Source organism: Mastigoproctus giganteus, chromosome 1 (assembly GCF_048544385.1).
Source record: "Mastigoproctus giganteus isolate SK-2022 chromosome 1, ASM4854438v1, whole genome shotgun sequence".
Taxonomy (NCBI): domain Eukaryota; kingdom Metazoa; phylum Arthropoda; class Arachnida; order Uropygi; family Thelyphonidae; genus Mastigoproctus; species Mastigoproctus giganteus.
The window spans coordinates 210489955-210515062 of NC_143575.1; the positions used below are offsets into that span (position 1 = coordinate 210489955).

The 25108-nt window shown below is 35.7% G+C and overlaps 1 protein-coding gene across 1 annotated transcript in view; it reads left to right on the forward strand.

Annotated features, from left to right (window-relative positions):
- The window catches only part of Stat92E (Signal transducer and transcription activator Stat92E), a 478242-nt gene that overhangs the window by 9491 nt on the left and 443643 nt on the right, over window positions 1–25108 (forward strand). Inside the window, exon 2 of the mRNA XM_090375942.1 lies at window positions 13201–13328. Coding sequence (XP_090232068.1) covers window positions 13201–13328 — 128 coding nt within the window. The remainder of the gene's footprint in view (window positions 1–13200; window positions 13329–25108) is intronic.

The window sequence follows — 25108 nt, forward strand, 5'->3', positions numbered from 1 at the left end:
GTGGAAGTTGATAGGTTAAATAAATTTAAGGAGGAACTGGACAGGCATTTGGAGGGAATGGTGTGATTTTTTTTTTTGGCTGATGCTGCATAAGCTCATACATTTGCTTTCTTGCATCACATGCCACTACTACTACTACTATCAGCTGTTGTTCTTTAAATAATTTTAACCCAGTTTTGTGTGTATAGGATGGCACATGACATTTAGAATTATCCATATGACTGATGGTGCATGAGTACAGCTTATCTCCAGCAAAATCTTCTGATTCTATGGCTTTTATGCTGGCTAATAAGTAGACGATTCTGCAAGCAATGAAAACTTAATTAACTTTATTACACTCAAACAATAAAAAGTAGAGGAACAAAATAAAGAAACTGTTCATCATGAAGATAAAACACATTAATAACAGCATGGTTCAAATATTAGCTATTTATACTTTTTTGTACGATTCTAGAATATTCCAGAGTTCTGGAGTGGTCATAAAGTTTTTTTTAATTCAATAATATTCTAGAATGATCTGAAATTCAAGAATATTCCAGAATTGTAGAATATTCTAGACTACCTATAATCCTTGGATATTCTTCTAGAATATATTCTATTTCTAGATTATTCTAAACATTATGCAGGATTAAGGAAGTGTTCTGCAACAAAAAAGATCTCGCAACATAACAACTACACATAAAACTTGATGTTTAGGCTTAATTTTAAGGCCTTAAGGGGCAAATATCTTAATGTGGGACACCTTAAATTCTCTTGTTTTTGCCACCACTGGAAAGAGCAGAGTTTCAGCTACAAGGATCATGGTTTATCTGTTTTGTGTCTTTGCATAGGTCAAATTTTGAGGCACTCTTTGAAGGAAAATATCTCAGCCAGAAAACAAGTATAAGAGCTCATATTTAGTTAGGCTGAATTCATGCAGTTGGTAAGTGGAATGTCCAAAGAAGAAGGTACTAAAGGTTTTTATTTCAAAGTTATGACTTTCAAAAGTCTTGCTTAAATTTGTTGCAACAAATTTTTGGTGCCAGTTTTAGACCGCATTGTAAAAAAATGTGAAGGATTTTGAGCCTGGACACTAAAAGTTTTGTATTCTCTGCCAAAATTAACTAGGTACACCAAGTTTCAGAGCACTACCTTTCAATGTTGTGCAACAGTAACACTTAAAACTTTGAAAATTTTTTGCGATTTATTCTGCATAACACAAGCGACTTTCACAAAAGAGGTGCTGGTGCCTCAAGCATACCATATTTTGAACTGAAATTTTGCACAGCTTCATTTGAAACATGTTTAAACATCCACACCAAGTTTCAACAAAATTGAAGATGGTTGAGCAAGGACCTCTAGGCCACTTGACATGGAAACCCCCCCCCCCCCCCCTTTTTTTTAACACATGCACGAAAGATTTTATTCTTGAGCAAAAAGTATTTTGTGGGTTTTTGAAAAATAATGTTTAAAAAAAATAAAAATAATCATTATGTTTTTTTTAAAACAATTACTTTCTTAAATTCATTAGTAGGGACACATACTGTTTACAGCACTATTTGTCATTAAAAATAAAAAGTACAGAGCAATGTTGAGAAAAGGACATGATAGGAGGGAGTAGACTCCTATAATTTCTGGGCAGATGATGAGACCCTTCGATCAGTTAGTCCCTGCTTCGATCATGGGGTAGAATTTTTCTCAGTGTGGTCTGTGCTTGTTAATAGGAGAGACTGTTTCTACAGGGATAGGATAAAATAGAAAGAGTGTAGGAATATTTGCTGATTCCATCGAGGCAGCATTAGGTGGGTTGGAAAACTGCTAGCTTGGGAGGGATACACAGACTAATAGATTAACAGTAGCTTCAGGGAGAAGTGAAAGTGATTCTTGCACTGCTTCTATTGGAACATTCTGCAGCCTGGAGAACAAGGTACTGGGGATTTCAAGGCCTGGAAACTTAGCATTAGTAGAGGCATTTGATGCCAGAAAGCAAGCTTATGCAGCATCAGCCAAAAAAAAAAAAAAAATAACCACTTCCACTTCACCCCTCTGTTCGTTCGAAATACCTGTCCAGCTGAGCCTTAAACTTATTTAGGCTATCAACTTCCACGACAAGGGATGGAAGTCTGTTCCACCAACCAACCACACTCGCTGGCTAAAGGCAAATCATGGAATAATCACACAGTTTTTGATTACACAGTCATCACTTGGGAGATGAAGAATGATGTTGTAGTTAAAGGCATGGGTTTTAATTTCAAAAGAGGGGACTTAGTTTAATGCACTATATAGCATCTATTAATTGGGTGAACTGCAGAATGAGAAAGAATACACTCGGATTTCGGAATATTTTAAAAGCAAAAATCTCAGGAGCCATGAATGCATACATACCATTAAGAATGGATAATTGTGGAGCTGGCTGGTCAAACAGAGCAGAAAAGATAGCATGGGACAGTTACAGAGCAATGAAAAGTACTGAAGCCTACAGCAGCTGAAAGTTGCTTTGTAATACTGTACTACCACAGTTAAGGTTAGAGAGCAAAGAATGGGGAACAAGAAATTTTTTATGTATATGAATACAAGGAAGAAAAAAGGGAATCAGATTGTATCCTTGTGCAGTGGGTGTTGCCTTAGACAACTCAGCTGATGTTGCCAATGAATTGAACAGGTACTTTTCGTTTGTTTTTATGGAAGAAAGACCCATCTGTTGAGAACAGGCTGAGTCATATGAAATTAATGATTTAGAAATTATAGATGACTGTTTAATAGAAAAATTTTCAAGCATAAAGGCAAATTAGGCTCCTGGAGATGAAGGCATACATTACTGCCATGGGAATGTACTAAAACATTCCTTGGCGGTATTGTGATTTGTTGGCATTCTCCAATTTTCAGAGTACTTTTGGATTGGGGAAGTGCCAGTGAATCACAATACATAAAGGCGGTTTTAAGTTGGCAGATGCAGACTGTTTAGTTTGATTTCAGTAGTAGGGAAAATTTTAGAAGCAATGATTGAGTGCAATCTAGGAACATTTAGATAGGTATAGCATTCTGAATAGCACACAACATGGTTTTGTTAAGGGAAAATCATGTTTAACTAACTTAGTAAGCTATTTTGAAACAGTTACTGCTGAACTGGATGTAGGGAATAACTTTGGCCTAGTTTATTTGAATTTTAGCAAGGCATTTAAACCAGTCCCTCATGAGAGATTATTGTATAAGTTGAAACAGGTTGGGATTACTGGAAAAATTGTAAGATGGATTGCTGGGTGTCTGCAGGGCAGAAGGCAGAGGGTTGTGATTAATGGATATTCTTCAGATTGGCGTAACATCAGGAGTGGGGTCCTTCAAGGATCGGTTCTTGGGCCACTGTTGTTTCTCATTTTCATAAATAACATCGATGAAGGAATAGAAGGCATGATGTCAAAATTTCCAGATGACATAAAGATTGGCAGAGTCGTTAATGATCAGTGCCAAGCAGCACTCCTTCAGGATGACTTTAACAAACTTCAAAGATGGTCAGAAATGTAGACCATCTTTGAAGAAAAGAAGTGGCAGTAATGTAAGGTCTTACACTTGAGGAATAGCAACCCATTAATAAATTATACACTTGGTGGGGTCGAATTAAAAACAGTAGAGGAGGAAAGGGATCTGTGAGTTACCATACAGGCAAATATGAAGTTTTCTGAGCAGTGTAAACAGGTAGCCAGGAACGCCCATGGTGTCCTATCAGTTATTTATCAAATGTTATCTTGTAGAGATAGGAAGGTCATAATCCCACTGTATAAGGCAATTGTAAGACCACGTTTGAAATACTCTGTTCAGTTATGGAGACCTCATCTGAAAAAATACATCGAGCTTCTTGAAATGGTCTGAAGACCGGGTCCGAATTATGTTTATAAGGCTCTGAGAGGGTTTAGTAAGCTGAATGAAGGTGTAATTTTCACTGCTATAAAGAATTCCAGGAATTGGGGCCATAAATTCAAATTATAGGGGAAGAGGTTTAGACTAGATTGTAGGAAGTTTTATTTTACCCGGTAAGTCTGATTGCTGGAACAGGTTTCCTTCACAGGTAGTCGAGGCTGACAGTTTGAATAAATTCCGAGTTCCCTTGGACAGTAATCTATTTGAGAATCGAATCATATAATTTGTATTTTCTTATCTACTCATTTTTTTATTTATGTTTTTTTGGCTTCTGCAGCAAAACCTATATCTTCATTGTACTATATGGCTATTACTAAGAGGAAATGCATGGGCTGTGTCAGGATAACTAAGAGGAAGAACTGGTGCAGGTATACTTGCACATCCACCAATGCTAGGGAGCATATAAATAAATTTGAAGTGCTGTTCAATCAACAAAAGCAGAAAGCAGTCATTGTGGGGATATCAGTGACATGGTGTCACTCAGATGTAATAGATGCAGAATTTTAAATGGAAATTGGATACAAAAGGAAAGACAAGACAGAGCGGGGGGGGGGGTTGTCCTTTGTTAAGAAGCAAAGGAATCAGAATGGTTTATAATGGAGGATTTTAACTTTCTAGATATTGACTGTAATTGTGGGCACTTGCACTACTTTTGTGGATTTCTTGGATGGCTGTTTTCTACAACAGCATGTTGTAGTAATACTCTTGATCTGATTATCAGCAGTGATTTGTCGTGCAGTAAGAATTTGCAAATAAAAGAACCACTAGGTGGCAGTGATCGCATTGTATTGATGTGGGATTTACTTAAAGATATAACTGCCATAAAGGGTAAGGGTTTTTGCTTTTGTAAAGGAGACTACAGTGGTCTCAGACAGTTTTTAAAATTCTATACAGTGGGACCAACTGATGATGTTACCAACAGCAAATTCTAAATGGGAAGCATTCAAGGAAATAATCTTGGAAGCTACTAGGTTTTTCTTCCAACTAAGAAATGCTGTTCAAGGTTTAGACCTAAATGAATGTCAGATGAACAAATGAGACTTGTGGCAGAGAAGAAAAATGCATTGGGATGTATATAAATTTTCAGGCGACAGAGAAGGCTATGGTAGATATAAGCTAGTCTGTAATCAAGTTACAAAGGAGGTTAGCCAAGCGAAGGCAGATTACGAGAAATCTTTGGAAAATTCTAAATGGGAAGCATTCAAGGAAATAATCTTGGAAGCTACTAGGTTTTTCTTCCAAATAAGAAATGCTGTTCAAGGTTTAGACCTAAATGGATGTCAGATGAACAAATGAGACTTGTGGCAGAGAAGAAAAATGCATTGGGATGTATATAAATTTTCAGGCTACAGAGAAGGCTATGGTAGATATAAGCTAGTCTGTAATCAAGTTACAAAGGAGGTTAGCCAAGTGAAGGCAGATTACAAGAAATCTTTGGCAAAGGATGCAAAAAAAGAACAGCAAAGACTTCTTTACTTATATAAAATCTAGAAGGAAGGGGATGAATCAGATTGGTCCACTTGATATCAATGGTTCTATGTTGCTGATTCTGCTCAGTGGGCTGACAAACTTAATGAGCATTTTGTATCTACGTTCACACGTGAATTCTGTAGGGAAGTGGAAAACAGAAGCTTTAGCATTAGCATTAGCAGAGGCATATGATGCAAGAAAGCAAGCTTATTCAGCATCAGCCAAAAAAAAAAAAAAAACCCACTCCCATTTCACCCCTCCGTTCGTTCGAAATACCTGTCCAGTTGAGCTTTAAATTTGTTTAGGCTATCAACTTCAACAACAAGTGATGGAAGTCGGTTCCACCAACAAACCACCCGCTGGCCAAAGGCAAATTTCCGCACATCTATCCGACATCCGTCCTTCCTCAATTTGAATTTATGCCCTCTGAGGTGATTATTCTGAGAAAGATGAAGAATCCCATTGGCATTGAGCATGCTCAAACCATTCAAAGCCTTATACACCTCTATCAGATCACCTCGCCGGTGCCTAGTCTCCAAACTCTGTAATTTGCAAAACTTAAGCCTTTCTTCGTAAGAGCAACCCTTTGTTCCATTTACTAATCTTGTTGCCCTTCTCTGTACCCGTTCCAGCAGCTCTACATCCTTCTTGAAATGAGGCCTCCAGACCTGTATACAGTACTCAAGATGTGGCCTTACCATTGCCTTATACAAGGGAATAATCACCTCCTTATCCCTGCTAGAAAAATTCCTGTATATCATTGACAAGACACCATGAGCTACTCTTGCAGCTCGTCTGCACTGCTCAGAGAACTTCATATCTGCCTGCACAATTACCCCCAGGTCCTTTTCATTCTCCACCACTGTCAGTGTAGTACCGCAGAGTTGATACGTTGCTCTGGGGTTACTGTTTCCCATATGCAGCACTTTACATTTGTCGATGTTAAACCTCATTTGCCACCTCTCAGCCCATCTGTTCAACCTTTCCAGATCCTGTTGCAGCAGCATAGCGTCAGTATTGTCCTTAACGACCCTGCCAACCTTTGTATCATCTGCAAACTTGGATATTAAACTTGATATCCCATCATCAATATCATTCATAAACACCGAAAACAGCTTATCAAACTGTAACAGAAAGCTAAAGGATTTTGTAACAACTGAGAAAAAAGTATAGGAGAAATTGTTGAAGTTAAACATAAGAAATGCACCTAGGGTGGATGAGATCTATCCAGTTATATTAAAGGAGGCAGTAAAGGAAGTAAGAAACCATTAGCCATTATTATGATAGCATCTCTGGATTCAGGGAAGGTCCCCATGAACTGGAAATGTGCAAATGTATTCACAGTTCACAACTGCCGATGAAAGGGTGACAAGAGTACTTATAGACCTGATAATTTAACTTCACTTCTGGGTAAAATAATGGAGTCACTGGTTAAAGAAGCATTGCAGGATCATCTAGATAAGACCACAGTTATAGCTGAGACACAGCATGAGTTTGTTAAGAAGAAGTCTTGTCTGACCAATTTGATTGGATACTATGATGTGGTCATAAAGGAACTGGATCCAAAAAATAATTTTAATATCATATAATTGGATTTCAGGAAAGCTTTTGATACTGTTGCACATAAGAGTGTTGTACAAATTGAAACAGTATGGCATTCTGTTGCACATAAGAGTGCTGTATAAATTGAAACAGTATGGCATTCAGGGAAAGTTGCTGCTGTGGATAAAGGGATGGCTGAATGGAAAAGGCAGAGAGTGGTAATCAACAGAAACTGTTCTTCGTGGACTAATATTATTAGTGGAGTTCCCTAGTGTTTGGTGTTGGGTCCATTTTGTTTTCTGTATTTATCAATGATATTGATGAAGATATATCAGGCCTAATGTCTGAGTTTGCAGATAATACAAAGGTTGGCAGGGTTGTTAATGACAGTACGCTATTGCAACAGGATGTAGAAAAGTTGGGCAGATGGGTTGAGAGGTGTCAACTGAAGTTTAGCATTGACAAATGCTAAGTACTTCATATGGGTAGCAGTTACACCACAGTAATGTACCAACTGTGTGATACTACACTCTTGGTAGTGGAGAATGAAAAAGTCCTGAGGGTTATTGTGTAGCCAGATATGAAGTTTTCTGAGCAGTGCAGGCAGGCAGGCAGCCAGAACAGGACATGGGGTCAATGATATAGATGAATTTTGCTGGCAGGATAAGGAGGTGATTATCACTTTGTATAAGGTGATGGTCATGTCTTACCTTGAGTAGTGCATACAGGTATGGAAGCTTCATTTTAGGATAGATGTAGGATGGATGCTGGAATAAGTACTGAGAAAGACAATGAGATTGGTTAGAGGAACAAAGGGTTGCTCTTATCAAGACATGCTTAAGTTCTGCAAATTGCAGCTTGCTGGAGATTACGCACCTGCAAGGTGATGTGATTGAGGTGTATAAGGCACGTTGAATGGGTTGAGCAAGCTGAATGCTATTGGGATTGTTGAGAAATAGCAGTTCAAATTTAACATTGACAAAAGCAAGGTACTGTATATGGGTAGCAGCAACCCGAGAGTAACTTATAAACTATGTGGTACTATACTCAGGTTAGTGGAAAATGAAAAAGGCCTGCAGGTAATTGTGCAGTCTTCTCTGAGCATTGCTGACTGGTTGCTAGGACAGCTCATGGGGGTTTTGTCAGTGATATACAGGAATTTTGCTAGCATGGTTAAGGAGCTGAATATCCTTTTGTATAAGGCCATTGTTACGCTGCACCTTGAGTACTGTATACAGGTCTGGAGCCTCACTTTAAGAAGGATGTAGATTTGCTGTAATGGGTGCAGAGAAGGGCAACCAGAATGAAGGGAACAGAAGTGTGCTCTTACCTAGAAATACTTCAGTTCTGCAAATTGCGTCTTGAGACTAGGTACCTGTGGGGAGATTTGATCGAAGTGTTTAAAACCCTGAATGGATTGAGTAGGCTAATTGTTAATGGCATTCTTCTACTTATTTAGACTACACACATGGGGGGGGGGCTCATAAAATCAAGTTGATTATTGATGGTTGCAGGATAGCTGTACAGAAGTTTGCCTTCAGCCAGCAGGTGATTAATTGTTGGAACAGGCTTCCATCTGTTGTTTTGGAAATGGATAGATTGAATAATTTCTGGGATGAACTACTAGACAAATTCTTGCAGTGTACATATGCGTGAACTGTGTAGGAGTTTTTTTTTTTTTGACTGATGCTATATAAGCTTGCTTACATTCTTGCATCATTTGCCATTACTACTACCACCACTAATGCGGATTTGGGGGGGGGGGTAATTCCAGTTCAGCTCGACCTGTAACTATTGAACACAAAACCACCAAAATGGCTTTGTGTTCAATACTTAGAACTAATTAGTGATTTTTAACAAGGAAGATGAATTTTTAAATAACAGTCAAATTTGTAAATCAATCTAATTATAATGTTATAGATCATAGTTTCCCAAACTGGGGTCTGCAGACTCCTGAGGATCTGTAGACTCGTTCCAGGGGGGTCTGCAAAATGGACCTCTGGAACTGGTCAAACATATAGAAAATTGATAATAAATAAAGATTATTATTATTAATAAAATCATATATTAATAAAGTTATATATTAATTATATATTTATAAAGTTATTATTAATATTTACAAAAAATATTTTATGTAAAAATGAGTTGTTTTAAATGTAAAACTTTGAAATCTCTTTTCAGAGCAATTGTAAATATTTTTGGAGGTTATAGTATCGATTATTCTGAGTAAACAAGTTCATATAAACGTGTCCAATTCTCAATGGATACGGAGATACAGCTGTTTCAAACTGCATTGCACAAAGCCATTGTGAGGCTTATTAAAGAACGATAAATGACTTATTGTTTCTATTTATTGACTTTTTTGAATGATGAAAAACACAGATAATTGACAATTTTTTTACAGTTCATAATAAATGTTTGAAAATACCACTGCCAACCTCAGTGCACTTTGCAACTCTTGTGGTAATATGACGTGTTGTTCTTCTGAGGTTGTCTTGGCATTCCTTTATGAGGGCAGCAGTATCCAAAATGCAAGCGAGCAATTCGTCTCTTGTATTCACCTTTTCTTTGTATACTGCACTTTTCATCCATCCACACAAACAAAAATCTAACAGAGTGAAGTCTGGAGACCTTGGTGGCCAATGAATGGGGCCACTGCGGCTGATCCATCATTCAGGGAAAGTTCAACTTAGATATTGTATCACTGGATGGATATGATGTGCACGAGCTCCGTCATGCTGAAAGTACATACCAATCCTTGTAGCCAAGGAAACACCAATAGTAGTGGAAGTTTGTTTTTCAGAAATTCTAAGTAAATGGGCACTGTAAGATGACTTTGTAACACAACAGGCCCAATCAACTGATTGTCGATGATACCGCACCACAGAGAAGCGATGTTGAAAATTTGTTTCTACAGTGGCATGTGGATTTTTATCTGACCACCTATGAGAGTTATAGAGTTGTTGATACCATCTTGGGTGAAAGTAGCTTCATTGCTGAACATTATTAATGGAATTAATTGGCAATTATCATTTACCCACTGACAAAATTCCAATCATTGGCTATTGTCTCCTGGTTGAAGGTGTTCCACCCGCTGTATGTGAAATGGATACAAGCCATGTTCACCATATTCTTGTCTGTGGAACACCGATACGTGTAGAAATTCTTCATGTGCTAATAGTTCGAGTACATTCTACCAACCGAAGAATGTGTTCTATTTCATCCACATTTGTTTATTTGCACGTTCAGAAGAAATACGAGCGTTGGGAACTGTATAAATCTCACACAGTTTGGTGTAAACATTAGAAAATGCTGTTGAACCTGGTATTCTGCAGTTAGGAAACTGTTGATGCAGCAGTAGCACTTCAGCACTTCCGCCACAAAATCCATAGACAAACACTATATCGGCATATTTGACATGTGTGAAGATGTGCTTAACATATTTGAGATGTGTGAAGATGTCCTTAACATTGCTAACACCAAACAGTTATAGCCACTTCTTGGCCACATCTGTTTCGGGGAGCTGTGTGGGCCAGTTTCAAACAGCTGTATCTCCATATCCATTGAGAATTGGACACTTGTTTATATGAACTTTTTTAATTGATACTATAACCTCCCAAAATATTTATTATTCAGCCTGAATCACCCTATATATATGCATATAGGGGTCTGCAAACTTTGTTTTGATTTTTGAGGGTGCCTGTAAACTTTTTTTTGATGTTTAAAAGGATCCATAGATCTCAGTAGTTTGGGAACCATTGTTATAGATTATTAAATTGCTTATTTTGACAGACAAACTTTTTTAACAGTTTTTTATAGTGTAGATTCATTGAATTTTATTTAACGTGTATGTTATGGATAATATTTTTGCGAGTAAAGCATTGGCATTGCATTTCATGTTAATAAAAATAGAGGATGGCCTTTTGGTGATATTTGCATAGGTGCCCAAAAATTCTAGCTACACTGTTGACTCAACTCACAAGTGCAGTACAGTATTATAAACATTTAACAATTTTTATTTAATAGTACAGCACATTTTTTTATAACATTTTAACTCAGAAAGGAGTGGGGTCTGAGAGGTCACTCTCTCAGACTGTATTACAATTGTCATTTTTTCTATTATTACCTGTTGTGCAGGTGCTAGGGGCTATAGAGCTACTGTCTGCTGTGATTAAACAGTTGTTACAGGCCCAGCATGCTGCCCTCCTGATGATGTCTAGAGCATGTAGGACTACATCTACTTTGACCTTACAGGTTTTGTTGGGAAAACTACTAGTACATTGAGATTCAATACAAATACTGTACTTGAATTATCATCTGAAAAAAGCACACCCTATTTCCTTGAAAGATATGCAGCTTGATTTGAGTGTTTCTTTGGCTTCTGAAAGGAAAAGACTGCATTCCATCTACAATGAAAAGTGGCAAAGTAGTAGTAGTGGCATGTGATGCAAGAAAGCAAATGTATGAGCTTATGCAGCATCAGCCAAAAAAAAAAAAAAAAATCACACCATTCCCTCCAAATGCCTGTCCAGTTCCTCCTTAAATTTATTCAAGCTATCAACTTCCACAACGACAGATGGAAGTTTGTTCCAGCAATTAACCACCCGCTGGCTAAAGACAAATTTCCGCACATCTATTCTACATCTGTCTTTTCTTAATTTGAATTTATGCCCGCTTAGGTTCGTAATCTGAACAAGTGGAAGGATCCCATCAGAATTCAGCGTGCTCAACCCATTCAAGGCCTTATATACCTCAATCAGATCACCGCGCAGGTGCCTAGTCTCCAGCCACTAGGCACCTGCGCGGTGATCTCATTGAGGTATATAAGGATAAAGAGATTGGAATACCTCAGATCTTGGTAGTGTAATGAGAGAATTTTTACCCTTAGTTAGAGAGTTCAAGAAGAAAGAATTTTTATAGTTTTCTCCAAGATTGCATGGCACATTCCTGCTGTTGGGTTATGGCAGCATTAATAGTAAATGTTTAAACTAGGACTATCTCCCACTGCACTTTGTCTGTGTGGTGCTGAAGAGAATGAGAATCATATCTTACTTGATTGTCATTACTATTTGGACTATAGACAAGAATTTCAATTTATTGCAGGACTCTTCACTAGTGAAAATAATTCCTTACTTGTTCAATCTCAGGTTGCATTCAATGCTTCTAATACATTTGTTACTTGTCTTCAAAAGGAGAGATGAACTTCTATCAGTTAACCAAAGATTGTTGTTCTTGGTTGGTGTTCTTGGTTCTCAGGGTTGGTGTACTGAAAAGTTACTTCTATGATTTCTAACAGTGACTACTTCTCTTAGATAGTAACAATGATTTGTTATATATTAGAACTACTTTTTTATTTCTGCTGCCTCTGAAGATTCTTCTATTTGATCCTTGGGAAAGCTACTCCAGTGGTTTTTCCTTTTGGACTTGTATTGTCTGGTGAACTGTTGAAGCCAACTTGGACTTGCTATTAATTGTACATAGTGTATATTTGTTAATACTAATCTTGCCCTATTAATGGAGTATGATAGAGTGAAATTTGATCCACGATCTTTGGACTCTTTCCTTAAAGAAGATAGTAATGTCCCTGATGAACTTTCTTTGCTGATCCGGTTACCAGAATGAGATTTTTGATAAGCTGTCAGGTCACACAATGTAATACCAGAACAGAGCAGAAAATTTACACACAAAACACTACACGCACATGACCAGATTTGGCGCAAGCCTCACCACAAGAAGTGTAAGACCTGCTAATAGGGGGAAACCTGGAGGGGAAAACTACACTTAAATACCCAATAACATTTTAGCAAATTTGGAGATTATATGTATTTCTTTCAAGTGTAACCAAGTTTAACAGACAGTCAGGTTTAATGGCCTACTACCATACACTCTGTTAAATCAAGTTTTTACTGTATTATTATTAAATTGGAAAAAACATTCTAGAATATCATTTGAGCAGAAAGAAGAATCTCCATTAAAAGTTTTCAACTTCCATTTTCTGGAAGTTGGCAGGTATGGGGTTCATCTTGAATTATTTCTTGTGAGAACAATAAACTTATTGCTTATTTAGCTGTGAGAATAGTTAATTGATAAATATGTATCCTTCACATGTTTAATTTTATGAGATGATCTCACTTCTGGGAATTTATAACCTTTTCTAATGTTCGTGAGTTACTTTTAAATTTGATTTCTTATGCTTTATGTTGATATGTTGTGTGGGTGCTTATATTCTATATTTTATTAATTAGATATAGCCAATTTGTTGGAAATATGTAAAGAAGCATATTACATTTGTAGATGGCTCTGTGGACAAAAGTTCAGCAATTACATGGTGATGCTTTACGACAAGTACAGTTGGCATATGGAGAGAATTTTTCAATTGATGTCCGTTGTGCTTTAGCTCAGTGGATTGAGGAAAAACCTTGGTATGTGAATTTGTTTTAAAAAAATTTTTAACCATTGATTTGAAACATGTTTGAATGATAATGAGTTTTTTCACATTTATCCACATCATGAATATTATGAAGTATGACCATAAAGTAATAAGTAATTTTATAATAAACATGTTTATTGTTGTGGATCAGTGAATTTTATCTCCTTATAAATAGTTTGTTTTATCTGTCCATTCAGTTTAACTAATTAATTGTTTGCCAATATTTTCAACGGATATCTCAAAAGATGGTGCCGTCCAAAATCCCGACAGCCAGATTTCTGACAGGCCAAAATCCCGACATACCAATTGTATTTAAAAAAAAACAAAGTTATTCTATATCTCAGAAACTATTTTTGCAATAAATGTTTTTCATGTAATCAAAACTGCCACTAAAAACATTAAAATTTTATTATATATACAGGGTGTCTCAAAAGTACACGGCATAACTTCAGGAATGAGTTCCTCATATGTAGATAATAAAAATATTTTATATCAACATAGTTCTGGAAATGCTTGGTTCCCGAGTTATTAACCGGAATGTCTTATCTTCTGCAGGTGATTTCCTTCATCACAAGGTACTGACAGAATCTGGTGGTTTTCCATTCCGACCATGTACTGAAGTCAGGAGCAAGTGGATATGCACTTTATGTATGGTTTAGCGGACGGCAATGCTCTGGAGGCTCGTTGTTTGTACCACGAAAGGTTCCCAGAACGAAGATGTCCAGACAGGAAAACGTTTGAAGGTATCCATCGGCGTGAACACGGGACCTTTACACACCTTGTGCTGCCGACAGAGGACGACCAAGATCTACGACTCCTTAAGTAGAGAAAGATTTTGGATGTTGTGCATGCCACTCCTGGAATTAGCACACACAGAATATCAATGCAACTGGCTGTTCAACGTTCGACTATTTGGAGAGTGTTGCAAGAACACCAACTGTATCCTTACCATCTGCAACGGGTACGGGCCTTGTCACCAGCAGATTTCTCTGCACGAGTAATGTTCTGCCAGTGGTTCTTGCAGCAGTGTGGTACAACTCCTCACTTTCCTGCCTTAGTGATATTCACAGATGAAGCATAGTTCACACGAGACGGAATCCAAAACTTTCACTACTCCGGTAGCGGATGTAGAAACTCTCCGCAATCGAATTGTGGCAGGTTGTGAGACAATACGAAACATGTCAGGAATTTAGCATTGTCTTTGCGAATCCATGAGACGTTGATGCGGGGCTCGTATTCAGGCAGAAGGTGGACATTTTGAACAATTACTATAAGGTGATGTGAACAGTTAAGTGTCATAGACTGACCTTCAAAACTCTGATACCAAGCATTTCCGGAACTATGTTGATATAAAATATTTTTATTGTCTACATATGAGGAACTCATTCCTGAAGTTACCGTGTATTTTTGAGACACCCTGTATATATATCAGTTCACAAAAACCACATTACTAACAATAATCAGTTTAATGATATTAAAATCACAGATTAAAATTTGCAAAAAATCATACAATAAAATCAAACGTTTATGTATTATAATAATCTTAATATACTTCAATAATCTTAATAATAATAATAATATTTAAATAATCTTAAGTATTATAATAATAAGAAGAAAATGGGATATTTTTTCGGAATATCCTGCTTGGTGCCCAAGGTCATGCCTAATGTACTTGTCAAAGAAATTCGTGAAAGTACAGCTCATAACAAATACCTGTATAATTACAGTTTTAGTTATGCTAATGATATTTATGACAAATGTTACGCAGCTGCCAAAATACATTGCAGTACTCCAAATTTTCATATTCTGAAAGTATTCTTATTTCAAGTTTATCTTTAGCATTTCAATGTAATACCTATAATTAATGCTCAAATTCCCTATTCAAATACCACATTTTAACAGTAAGACATTTTATCCAAGTGCCAACTTTACAGGCACGAATGTCGTCTATATTTTACTTTTTTTTAGCCATCTGACGGAGCCTTATACACCAGTCAGATTTCATCCGACAATGCAAATTTATCAGCTATTTTTAGTTTTTTAAAATGTTTAAAAAGTTTTACCCGTATTTAAAAGTTACCCTCTTTATAAAGGTTTTACATATATTTATTTCTATACATTGACATAGTGACTTAATTTTTTAGGTCATTGAAATATAAATCTCTTTTATATGACCTGGTTCTGGCCCTAGTCGCTGATGCACCAATAAAACCCAAACCAACCAATCAGCCCTATACAAATACCAAAATTCTACTTGAAAAATTACCAATTAAATGCAATATAATAAAGTAAAATTAATTAAGCCATTTTTATTTGCCAATCGTATTTTAAGACTGTGTTTCTGTAACAGAAAACACGATCTTCAAATTGAAAGAGATATTTGTCGTTAAAATTTTAATTTTTTATATTTTTTCTATACAAAATTAATCTAATATGGTAAATTTTTATTTACTAAAAAACTAATAAATATGTAGAATTATATTATAATAGATACTGTCAGGATTTACGACTGTTAGAATTCTGACCTGTTGGGATTTTGGGCCAGACCCCTCAAAAGGAACTTTGAACTAGTTTTCAGCAATTTTCAAACACATTTTGAGATATCTTTCAAAACAGCCATCACATTAATATCATTATCCGTAGAAAATATTTTGCTTTTGTGGGCTTTTTAAGTGCAGTATAAACAAAGCAGTTATAAGGGGACCAAGGGGGATGAACAGATTTCATGATTTTACTTTTTATGCCAAAGTTGTTTTTAGAAAGTATATTGCAAGTATTTTTTGTGGAAAAGAATTGATTCGTTTGGCCAAAGATGTTTTTTGCATCAGGAAGAATCTCAGTGCAATAGTTTCAGATGTGCAATTAGTTTTCAGTCTATGTTCATGGAACTTTAATTGGCCATGTGGATCTCTGGGTTTCAGCAAATTTCCCACAATTTTTTATCCTTGATTTTTTATTCAGTTTGCACATGTATGTATATTTTATTGTTTTTAAAAATTTTGGTTTACAAGAGTTCCACAGCTGCGAAAAGGTTAAAAAGCAGCAGTTACAAAACTTCAAAATAATAATTGTGATTAACTGTATGGCCATTATGAATAAAAAAACTTAGAAGATGAACAGTGCCATCAGTGATTTATCACTTGCATGAAATCTGATAATGTACTTTTTTTCTTTTTCTGAGTAAGAAAGATTTAATAAAGACACTTTTCCATGTGAAATATTTTTTTAAATTAGTTTATTGGGGTGCAAAGGATGTTTGGTACAGTTGGACCCCAAACAATCCCAAGAACTAAATAAAATTGGTTATGTTTCAGATTTAAATACTGAAACTAAGTGGTCTTTCTTACTTAGTAGTACTCTAAATAATAACTCTGTTTAATTTTTATTTTCTACTATTTTTGAGAATTTGCAAATGAGATCATATCCTCCCACATAAACCCTTTCCACTAATTTTCTATAAATAATTATGTAGCGTTTTCTGTTATGTTTGGATGTACTACTGATTATGAGCAGTTAATTGTATAATTGGTGTTTAATAGATTCCATATGAGTATTCAGTGTTTTGAGAGTTCATTCAGATGCCAAAAAGTGAATATGCCCTTGTGATGGGTGAGTGGATGAATAAGGAAAGGATTCCTGTTCAATTAGCCCTCTTAAATTGGGCATATCCAACTACTCCCTAATAGTTTAAAATTGTGCATTTTGTAGTACCATATTCTATTTTAATAGTATAAGGGACACATAGTTAAAAAAAATACATACATATTAAGAAAAGATCTCTTAGTTAGCTCAAAAAGCTATGAATATTGGAATAAGGCTAGAAGGTATAATTTTTACAGTTCATCTGGAGAGAATAGGTTACAGTGCAGTGAGACACCACAACACCTATTTCAGTGTAAAAAAAACCACAGGATAAGATTTATAACAAAGCCTACGGAAGGTCGAGGTGTTAAGATGCAAATCAAATGCCAGGAAAATGGATAACATATCTAATCTATTGTAATGTAATCTCAGCCACCATAGTTATAAATCTTATCCAATGGTTCCATACACCAAGACAGGTGCATTGGTATCTCACTTCACTGTTACCATTTTTTTTTTTTTAAACAAGAATAAAGCAATATGAATTAGAGGGAGTTGTATATTCTTTATTCTTTTAATATTATATAATTTTTAATTGAAAAAAATTAGTCAGTCATGTCAAAAAAAAATTAAAATCATTATTATAAAAATTATTATAATAATTAAAAAATTATTATCATCCCTCACTGTTGGTGTATAAAAAATTGTTTTTTACCCCAATAGTTAGGGATCTGATTTTTTTTCAAGCCATGCTTTTTTGAATTTTAGCTCAGTTAATGACAAATTTATATCGAAGGAATACTAAAATTAATGTCATTATCATTTCAATTGAATTTTTTTAAAGTTTTTTTTTTTTTAAATTGCGAGCATTTACCAGAGTGCTTACTCAGTTGATTACTGATGTGTTAAAAGAAAGCAGTAACATTCTTAATACTTCCACAACAGTTTAATATGCTTGCAAATGTGTATGTACAGTGCCAGACAAATTAATAGCCACTTCCTACTGTTTTTAAGTATTTTTAGCATTTATTAGTAAAAATACATATATAAAATATTTCTGTTGTCGAACTTTTATCTTCAAAAGTGATCATATTATTGGGATGATACTGACTGAAAATAATATTGGTATTCATGGGTAAAATAATTTTTACCAGTTGATAAGAACTGTACAGTATAATAGCAAATAATGATAACTTTGAACATTTTTTTATACCAAAGAGTAACGTATATTTAATATTTAGTTGAATATCCTTGAGATTGTATTACAGCTTTGCAACATCCAAGCATGGAATGTACAAGTTTTTTTATGTTTCTGCTGGTATTTCATACCCTAATTACTGCCTCCATTAACTCAGTCTTTGAGCAACAATTTTTCTTGTGAGCTTTCTTCTTTAATAGCATCCATAGATTTCCTGTGTGGTTTAAATCAGGTGAATTACCAGGACAGGGTAAAGGTTTAACATTTTTAAGCACAAAAGGCCTTTAATACTCTTAGCTCTGTGACATGGAGCTGCGTCATCTTGAAAATAAATTCTCTGTCAAACAGTTCTCTTGCTGAAGGTAGCATTCTAGAAGAAAGAACATCTTTATATGTAATGGCATCTACAGTGCTATCAAAAAAATACAATCTTCCAACGCCATTTGCTGCAAAACATCCCTAGACCATTGCACTAGTCGAGAACTTGACTGTCTTTGTTGTACAGGAAGGATGCAGAGATTGCCAGTTTTAGTAATAGTACTTACTTTACTTTATCTGACTGTTTATCCCAGTTAGAGGTCATTGACATGGATGGAATGCTTCCACTTAGTATGGTGGCACAGTCTGCTGGAGTGAGCTCTGGTTCCTGCATATCTTGCTGCACTCTGCTCTCTACTGTCGTCTTTGGCCTGCCTCTCCTCCTTCGACCTGGAACTTGGCAGCTAAGCACATGCTTGGTAATGTGGGTGAACCATGGCTCTGGACATGCTTACACCATCTAAGTCTGTTCTCCCTAATCTTCAAGTTGATGGGGGCAGTTTTCATCTTCTATCTTACATCTTCATTCTGCCTTTTATCTCTCAGAGTTATTCCCAACTCCACCTTAGCATTCTCATTTCTGCTGACATTAAAACTCGTTTTTCTTTTCTTCTGACAGCCAGCACTCAGAGCCATATAACATACATCTTTTATAACATATATATAAAATCATATAACATACATACAATTTTAGTAATAGTATTTGCCGTATAGTGCAAGGAAGCCACGGACTTTTGCTGCACTGGCAAAAAAAAAAAAAAACCCACTACAAAGTAGATAAGAAAATACAAATTATATGCTTCCTTCCTTATATAGGTAACTATCCAGTTGACCTTTGAATTTATTCAAACTGTCAGCCTCATCTACCTGCAAGGGAAATATGTTTCAGCAATTAACGACTTGTTGGCTAAAAGAAAACTTCCTATAATCTAATCCAATCCTCAACCCTTGTAATTTTAATTTATGGCCCCTAGTTCTGGAATTCTTTATAAGTGTGAAAATTCCACCTTCATTCATTTAGTAGTCTCTCTCAGAGCCTTATAAACCTTAATCAGGTCACCTCTGAAGTGCTTGTTGCTTGGTTGCCAAGCTCTGTAGCCCACGTAATTGGAGTCTTTCCTTGTATAGTCTTCTGTTTTCCAATCTCATCATTCAGTTTCCCATCTTTGGGCCCTTTCAAGAAGCTCAGTATCTTTTTTCAGATGAGTCTCCAAACTTGAACACAGTATTCCAAATGTGGTTTTATAATTGCCTTATACAAGTTTTCTTTCTGCCAGGCTTTTTAGACCAATGTTGGTGCAATTTGGCCCATGCAACATATGCCCCCTTTGTCTCTGTTGTCAGTATTGGTTTCTTGATAGGGAAATATGATTTTATATCCATTTCAAACAACCTTCTTCTCACAGTTTGTTCTTTCTGTAGTTGTTATGCTATTTGCCTCCTTCCATTGTTTGGCAAGACTTTCAAAGGAAGCAAACTTGTCTTTAATAGACAAACGATTTAAAGTGTATCTAGGGTCAAACGGCACCAGGGGTTTCCCCATCTCTGCGTAGTTTACTTGTGTGGTGATACAGTTCACTGTAAAGGCCAGAGATTTAAGTGTATGGATCTTGAAATGTGTGGTGTCATGTACCATTGTTCTTCTGGCCATTTAGCCGCCAGACCCCTGCTGAGGCCTGACATTGCCCCACTTTCGTCCCGTGGAGGCAGACCAGGTACCTAGTAATTTGCATTTACTCTGGCAGGTCCTGCCACCTATTTCCCTGAGATTTCAATGGCAAGAACCTAAAAAAATAAAAAGAAAATAAAAAATAAAAAGAAAAGACAAACGATATAGGTGATTATTGGCTCTTGCTGTTGATATGGGTTTTCTTCTCTTCCACAGTTTCCAACTCTGCACTGCAAGCTTTTCCAGGATTGGCCATTTCATTAACTGTTGCCAAACTGTTCATTATGTATAACAAGAATTTGAGCAATTTCATTGTTTTGTTCCTCCACATTCCTTCATAACCTTAATTTTAGTAGCTTTTCTATCCGCTATGTTGATCTTTTCCCCATTTTCTAATTTTACCAAAGCCAAAGTGCAATTTTCACAAAATTGCTGGAACACTATGGAAATAGTCTCTCTCTCTCTCTCTCTCTCTCTCAGTCTCTCTCTCTCTCTCTCTCTCTCTCTCTCTCTCTCTCTCTCTCTCTTCTCTCTCTCCTCTCTCTCTCTCTCTCCCCCCCCCCCCCAAACTCTTGTAACACTTGAGCTTAAGCTTCTGTGGATGGAAGGATTTAAGTTGTGGAATCTAGTTTAACATCACAGGTCACTCACAAGATGATAAAGTCTTCTAATACTGGGGAATGTGTTTTAAAAAAGAAGTTGCTATTTTTTAGACTAATAGTAATACAAGTAAATTTTTTTCTTGTCAGTAACAATGTATTTGAAGAATATTATCGTAAGTGCATATACTTCTTTTTCAAACATAGGACGCTCTTAAAAAAAAAGAAGTTAAATATGTATTTTTGAAAATGTGAAAATCAGATGAGTTGTTTTTAATTTGTCTGCACTGTACATGAAATGGCACCTAATTGATGTGGTGATGTACATATGCAGTCAGCAAACAAGTGCTGTTAAATAATTTATTTTTTTTTAAATCATGAATACTTGGCACAGTTTTATTTGTTCTTTGCTTATGTTTTGGTTAGTTTGTATACATTGAATACACTTTTGATAAAGTTTTAGTTTTTTCAAATTATCAAAGGTTCATCAGGTTTATGAGTATCATGTCTTCAGCACATAGTTAATGATAAAAAAAAAAAAAAAAAAAAACAAGCATTGCTGCAAATAGCTGAAGTTCAGTTGGTGTGATGATATTAAGCAGTTTCTAATTTTGGGCCCCTTTACTTTCACAGCACTTGTTTAGTGACTGCTTAAAATGATGCATATGTTGTATGTCATGATGCATCACTTTGATGCATATCAGCAGCAGTGAACATATTAATGGGGAAGTTAATATTGATTTGGAGGAATGGTATAAGATACTAAACCATGAGTGGATTCTTTAATAGAATCCATGCGGTGGTGAGAAATTCTCAAGAAATTTGAGAAATTCTTGGGAAATTTCCCAAGAATTTCTCAAATTTTGTCTCAAGAATTTTTCTCAAGTTTATCAAAGAATGGTGTCAAGAATTTTCAAGATATGCTACTGTAATACATACAATCTTGAAAAATTAGGCAGATGGATTGAGAAATGGCAGTTGAAGTTAAATATAGATTAAAAAAATATGTGGAGGTCCTAAAGTCAACTTAAGTAGTCGAGACCTGCTAATTTTCGTAAAATCGGACAAATGCTAATAATTTATTGTAATTTTTCCTTGTAGAGGATCTGTGATCTGATATGGATTTAAAATAAACTTTGTGGATTTTTTTGAAAAGGGTAGGTTAGGCTATTGCAGAACTCTAAATCCACCTGGGGTTTTCCTGAAGAAAACCCCAGGTAAGAGTTCTGCATCAGGGTTCTGTTTCAGGCTGCATCCGGGTGAGGTGTAATTCAGAAGGTGTTGAAATTGCAATTATATGGAAGGAGGACAAAGGAAAAAGCCAGCTTTTGTCCTAAATCCTTGCATGGGGAGTAATTGTAGGCATAAAGGGATACGATGTCCTGAAGCCTGATGGGGGCTTTTTGTTAATACCATCTTCAAAGGAGGGTGAATACATGTCGAGGCTGTCTTTTATAGCCTGGATACGTTCCATTGCCGTATTTCAAAAGCGTGGTGGGAGGGGTGTTGAGTAGTCGAAAAAGGGTGAAGTAGGGTGGAGGGGAAAAATTTCCTGCCTCACCGTATTACACTTATAGTTTGGGAATTTGGAAATTCCCAAACTATAAGTGTGCAATTTCAACACCTTCTCCTGAATTACACCTCACTTGGATGCAGCCGTTCCTGAAGAAAACCCCAGGTAAGAGTATTCTTCTGCCTTAAAATAAAATATATAATATTCCTAAAATTTAGTATTCCTCCAAAATTTCCAAAAGTAGCCTAACCTACCCTTTTCAAAAAAATCCACAAAGTTTATTTTAAATCCATAATGAGATTGCAAATCCTCTAAAAGGAAAAATTACAATAAATTATTAGCATTTTTCCGATTTTACGAAAATTAGTAGGTCTTGACTACTCAAGTTGTCTGTCCAACTGACTAATTGAAGTTTATCAGTGACAAACGCAAGATACTGCTTATGGGTAGTAGTAATCAGAGATTAATGTTCCAACTGTGTAGTACCGCACTCAGGGTAGGGGGAAAATGAAAAAGGCCTGGAGTAATTGCTCAGTCAGATATGAAATTCTCTGAGCAATGTAGATAGACTGCTAGGACAACTCATGTGGTTTGTCAGTGATATACAGGAACTTTGCCAGCAGGGACACTGAGGTGATGTATCTGGGTTGTTGTTGTTATTTGGTTTTTAGGAGCATTAGCAACTAAGGCCATATTGCTCCGAGAATATGCGGTGGTCATTTCATGACCTTTCCGCATCGTCCGTATTTGGTGGTGACGGGCTCAAAACCCGGTCTAATCAAGAAGCGTGTGCTATGCACTGCTGCTCCTTCCCACCTGGCTACGGAGGCGCCTTTATGTATCTGGGAGTTACAATACGGGCAGATATGAAGTTTTCTGAGCAGTTTAAACAGGCAGCCAGCAAGGTCCATGGTGTCCTATTTGATTTATTGAATATTATCCTGTTGACATAGGGAGGTCATAACCTCACTGTATAAGCCAATTGTAAGACTACATTTGGAATACTGTGTTCAGGTATGGAGACCTCATCTGAAAAAGGACACTGAGCTTCTTGAAAGGGTCCAAAGATGGGAAACTTGTATGGTTAAATCGGCAAAAGGGTGACCATATGAGGAGAGACTCCAATTATGTGGGCTACAGAGCTTGGCAGCCAGGCATTTCAGAGTTAAACCGATGGCTCCGAGAGAAATTAGTAAAATGAATGAAGGTGGAATTTTTACTGTTATAAAGAATTCTGAACCATAAATTCAAATTAATTCCATATGGCCATAAATTCAAATTACAGGGGAAACGGTTTAGACTAGATTGTAGGAAGTTTTCTTTTAGCTTGGCATTTGAGACTGACAGTTTGAATAAATTTAAGTCAACTGGATAGTTAGATGTGTGAATAAGGAAGTACATAATTTGTATTTTCTTATTTACCTTTTTCTTTTTCTTTTTTTGACAGTGTAGCAAAAGCATGTGGCTTCTTTGCACTGTACGGCAAATACTATTACTATTATTCCAGCATATCAGTCAGCTTATTTTTTTTTACCCAGAATATTACTGTTTAATCATACATTCACCGTATAAGTGGAGGCTACTTTTTTAGTCACCTTTGGCATCTCATATAATGGCATGTTACTATAAAATCTGTATTAAAAATATCTCTACTTTTTAATTCAGTTATCTCTGCTTTTTCCCTTAAAATTTTACATTGTGACATTTTATACTGCAAGTAATCTGTAAAGAAAGTGAAAATGTGTAAAAGGTCAGGAGCCTAAAACCTAAAGGTGTAGTGGTTGATGACACCATTTTTATTGTTGCTATATGTGTACATATGTTATATAACAATGTAGAAGTGCGTTTGCTATAAGAATTTGGCAGTCTTGAAAGTTAATTTTAGAGAACTGTTAAAGTAAATCTAAAAATAATTACTCATTGAATTCCACAAACTGTTTTTGTCTGATGAAAAAAATGAACCAATTCTGTGGTTTTAAAATGAATAACATGTATATTTTTAAAAAAATCTGTAATAAATTGTAAAGATATTGGTATTAGTTAATATCTTGCTCACCCTAAGCATATTCAAGTTTAGTATTTTATGTTCAGAATACAAGTTGACCTCAAAATTTTAGATGATTTTTATTGCATAAATTGATTTACATGCTGAAAAGGTATGGTATGTACTTTTTTTTGTTAAATTTGAAACTATTGTTGTAGGTATGTAATTAAGATATCAGAATAGCAACACTGTTAATTTATTATAATTTTACTGTATGTAATCAATACAGTGTTCATAAAAAAAATGAAAAGAAGACCAAAAACATTTTAATATTCTTAATCATTGATTTTTATGATCCTCTAATAGAGATTTCAGCTGAAGTGGAGGACTGAGTCTCATCTGATATTAAGAGCTGGAAAATTGACATGTTTGATTTTTTTGCTGCTTTCTCCATTTTGTATATCTCTTCATAACATTCAAGGGCTTGTCCACTTTGCACTTGGAAGCAGCTTTCTTTCCATTTGTTGATTGTTATCTTTGCAATTTGAGTGGTTTTTCACTAGTTGCAAAAAAAAAAAAAAATGCAGTTTTGTATTTTAGTGTTCTCATTGTTTTAATATTTTCTATTATTATTTTCCTTTTGTTATATCTTGCCAGGCTGAATGAGTTCATCTGTTAATTTTTCAAAATGAAACACTGATTCATCCCAATTGTCATTTTGGTTGATTTCTTCAAAGCGTACCTTGTATACCAGCCCCACAATGTCAAGCTGAATTTATTTAATAGCATTATCTAAACCTTAGGAATTGTGCACAGATTTTGACAACAAAGTCAAAATCTGTGCCTTTCAAACACCATATGTTTTTTGAATCGTTGTTCCAGGTTGTGTCATTGTTATCAGCTGCCGTT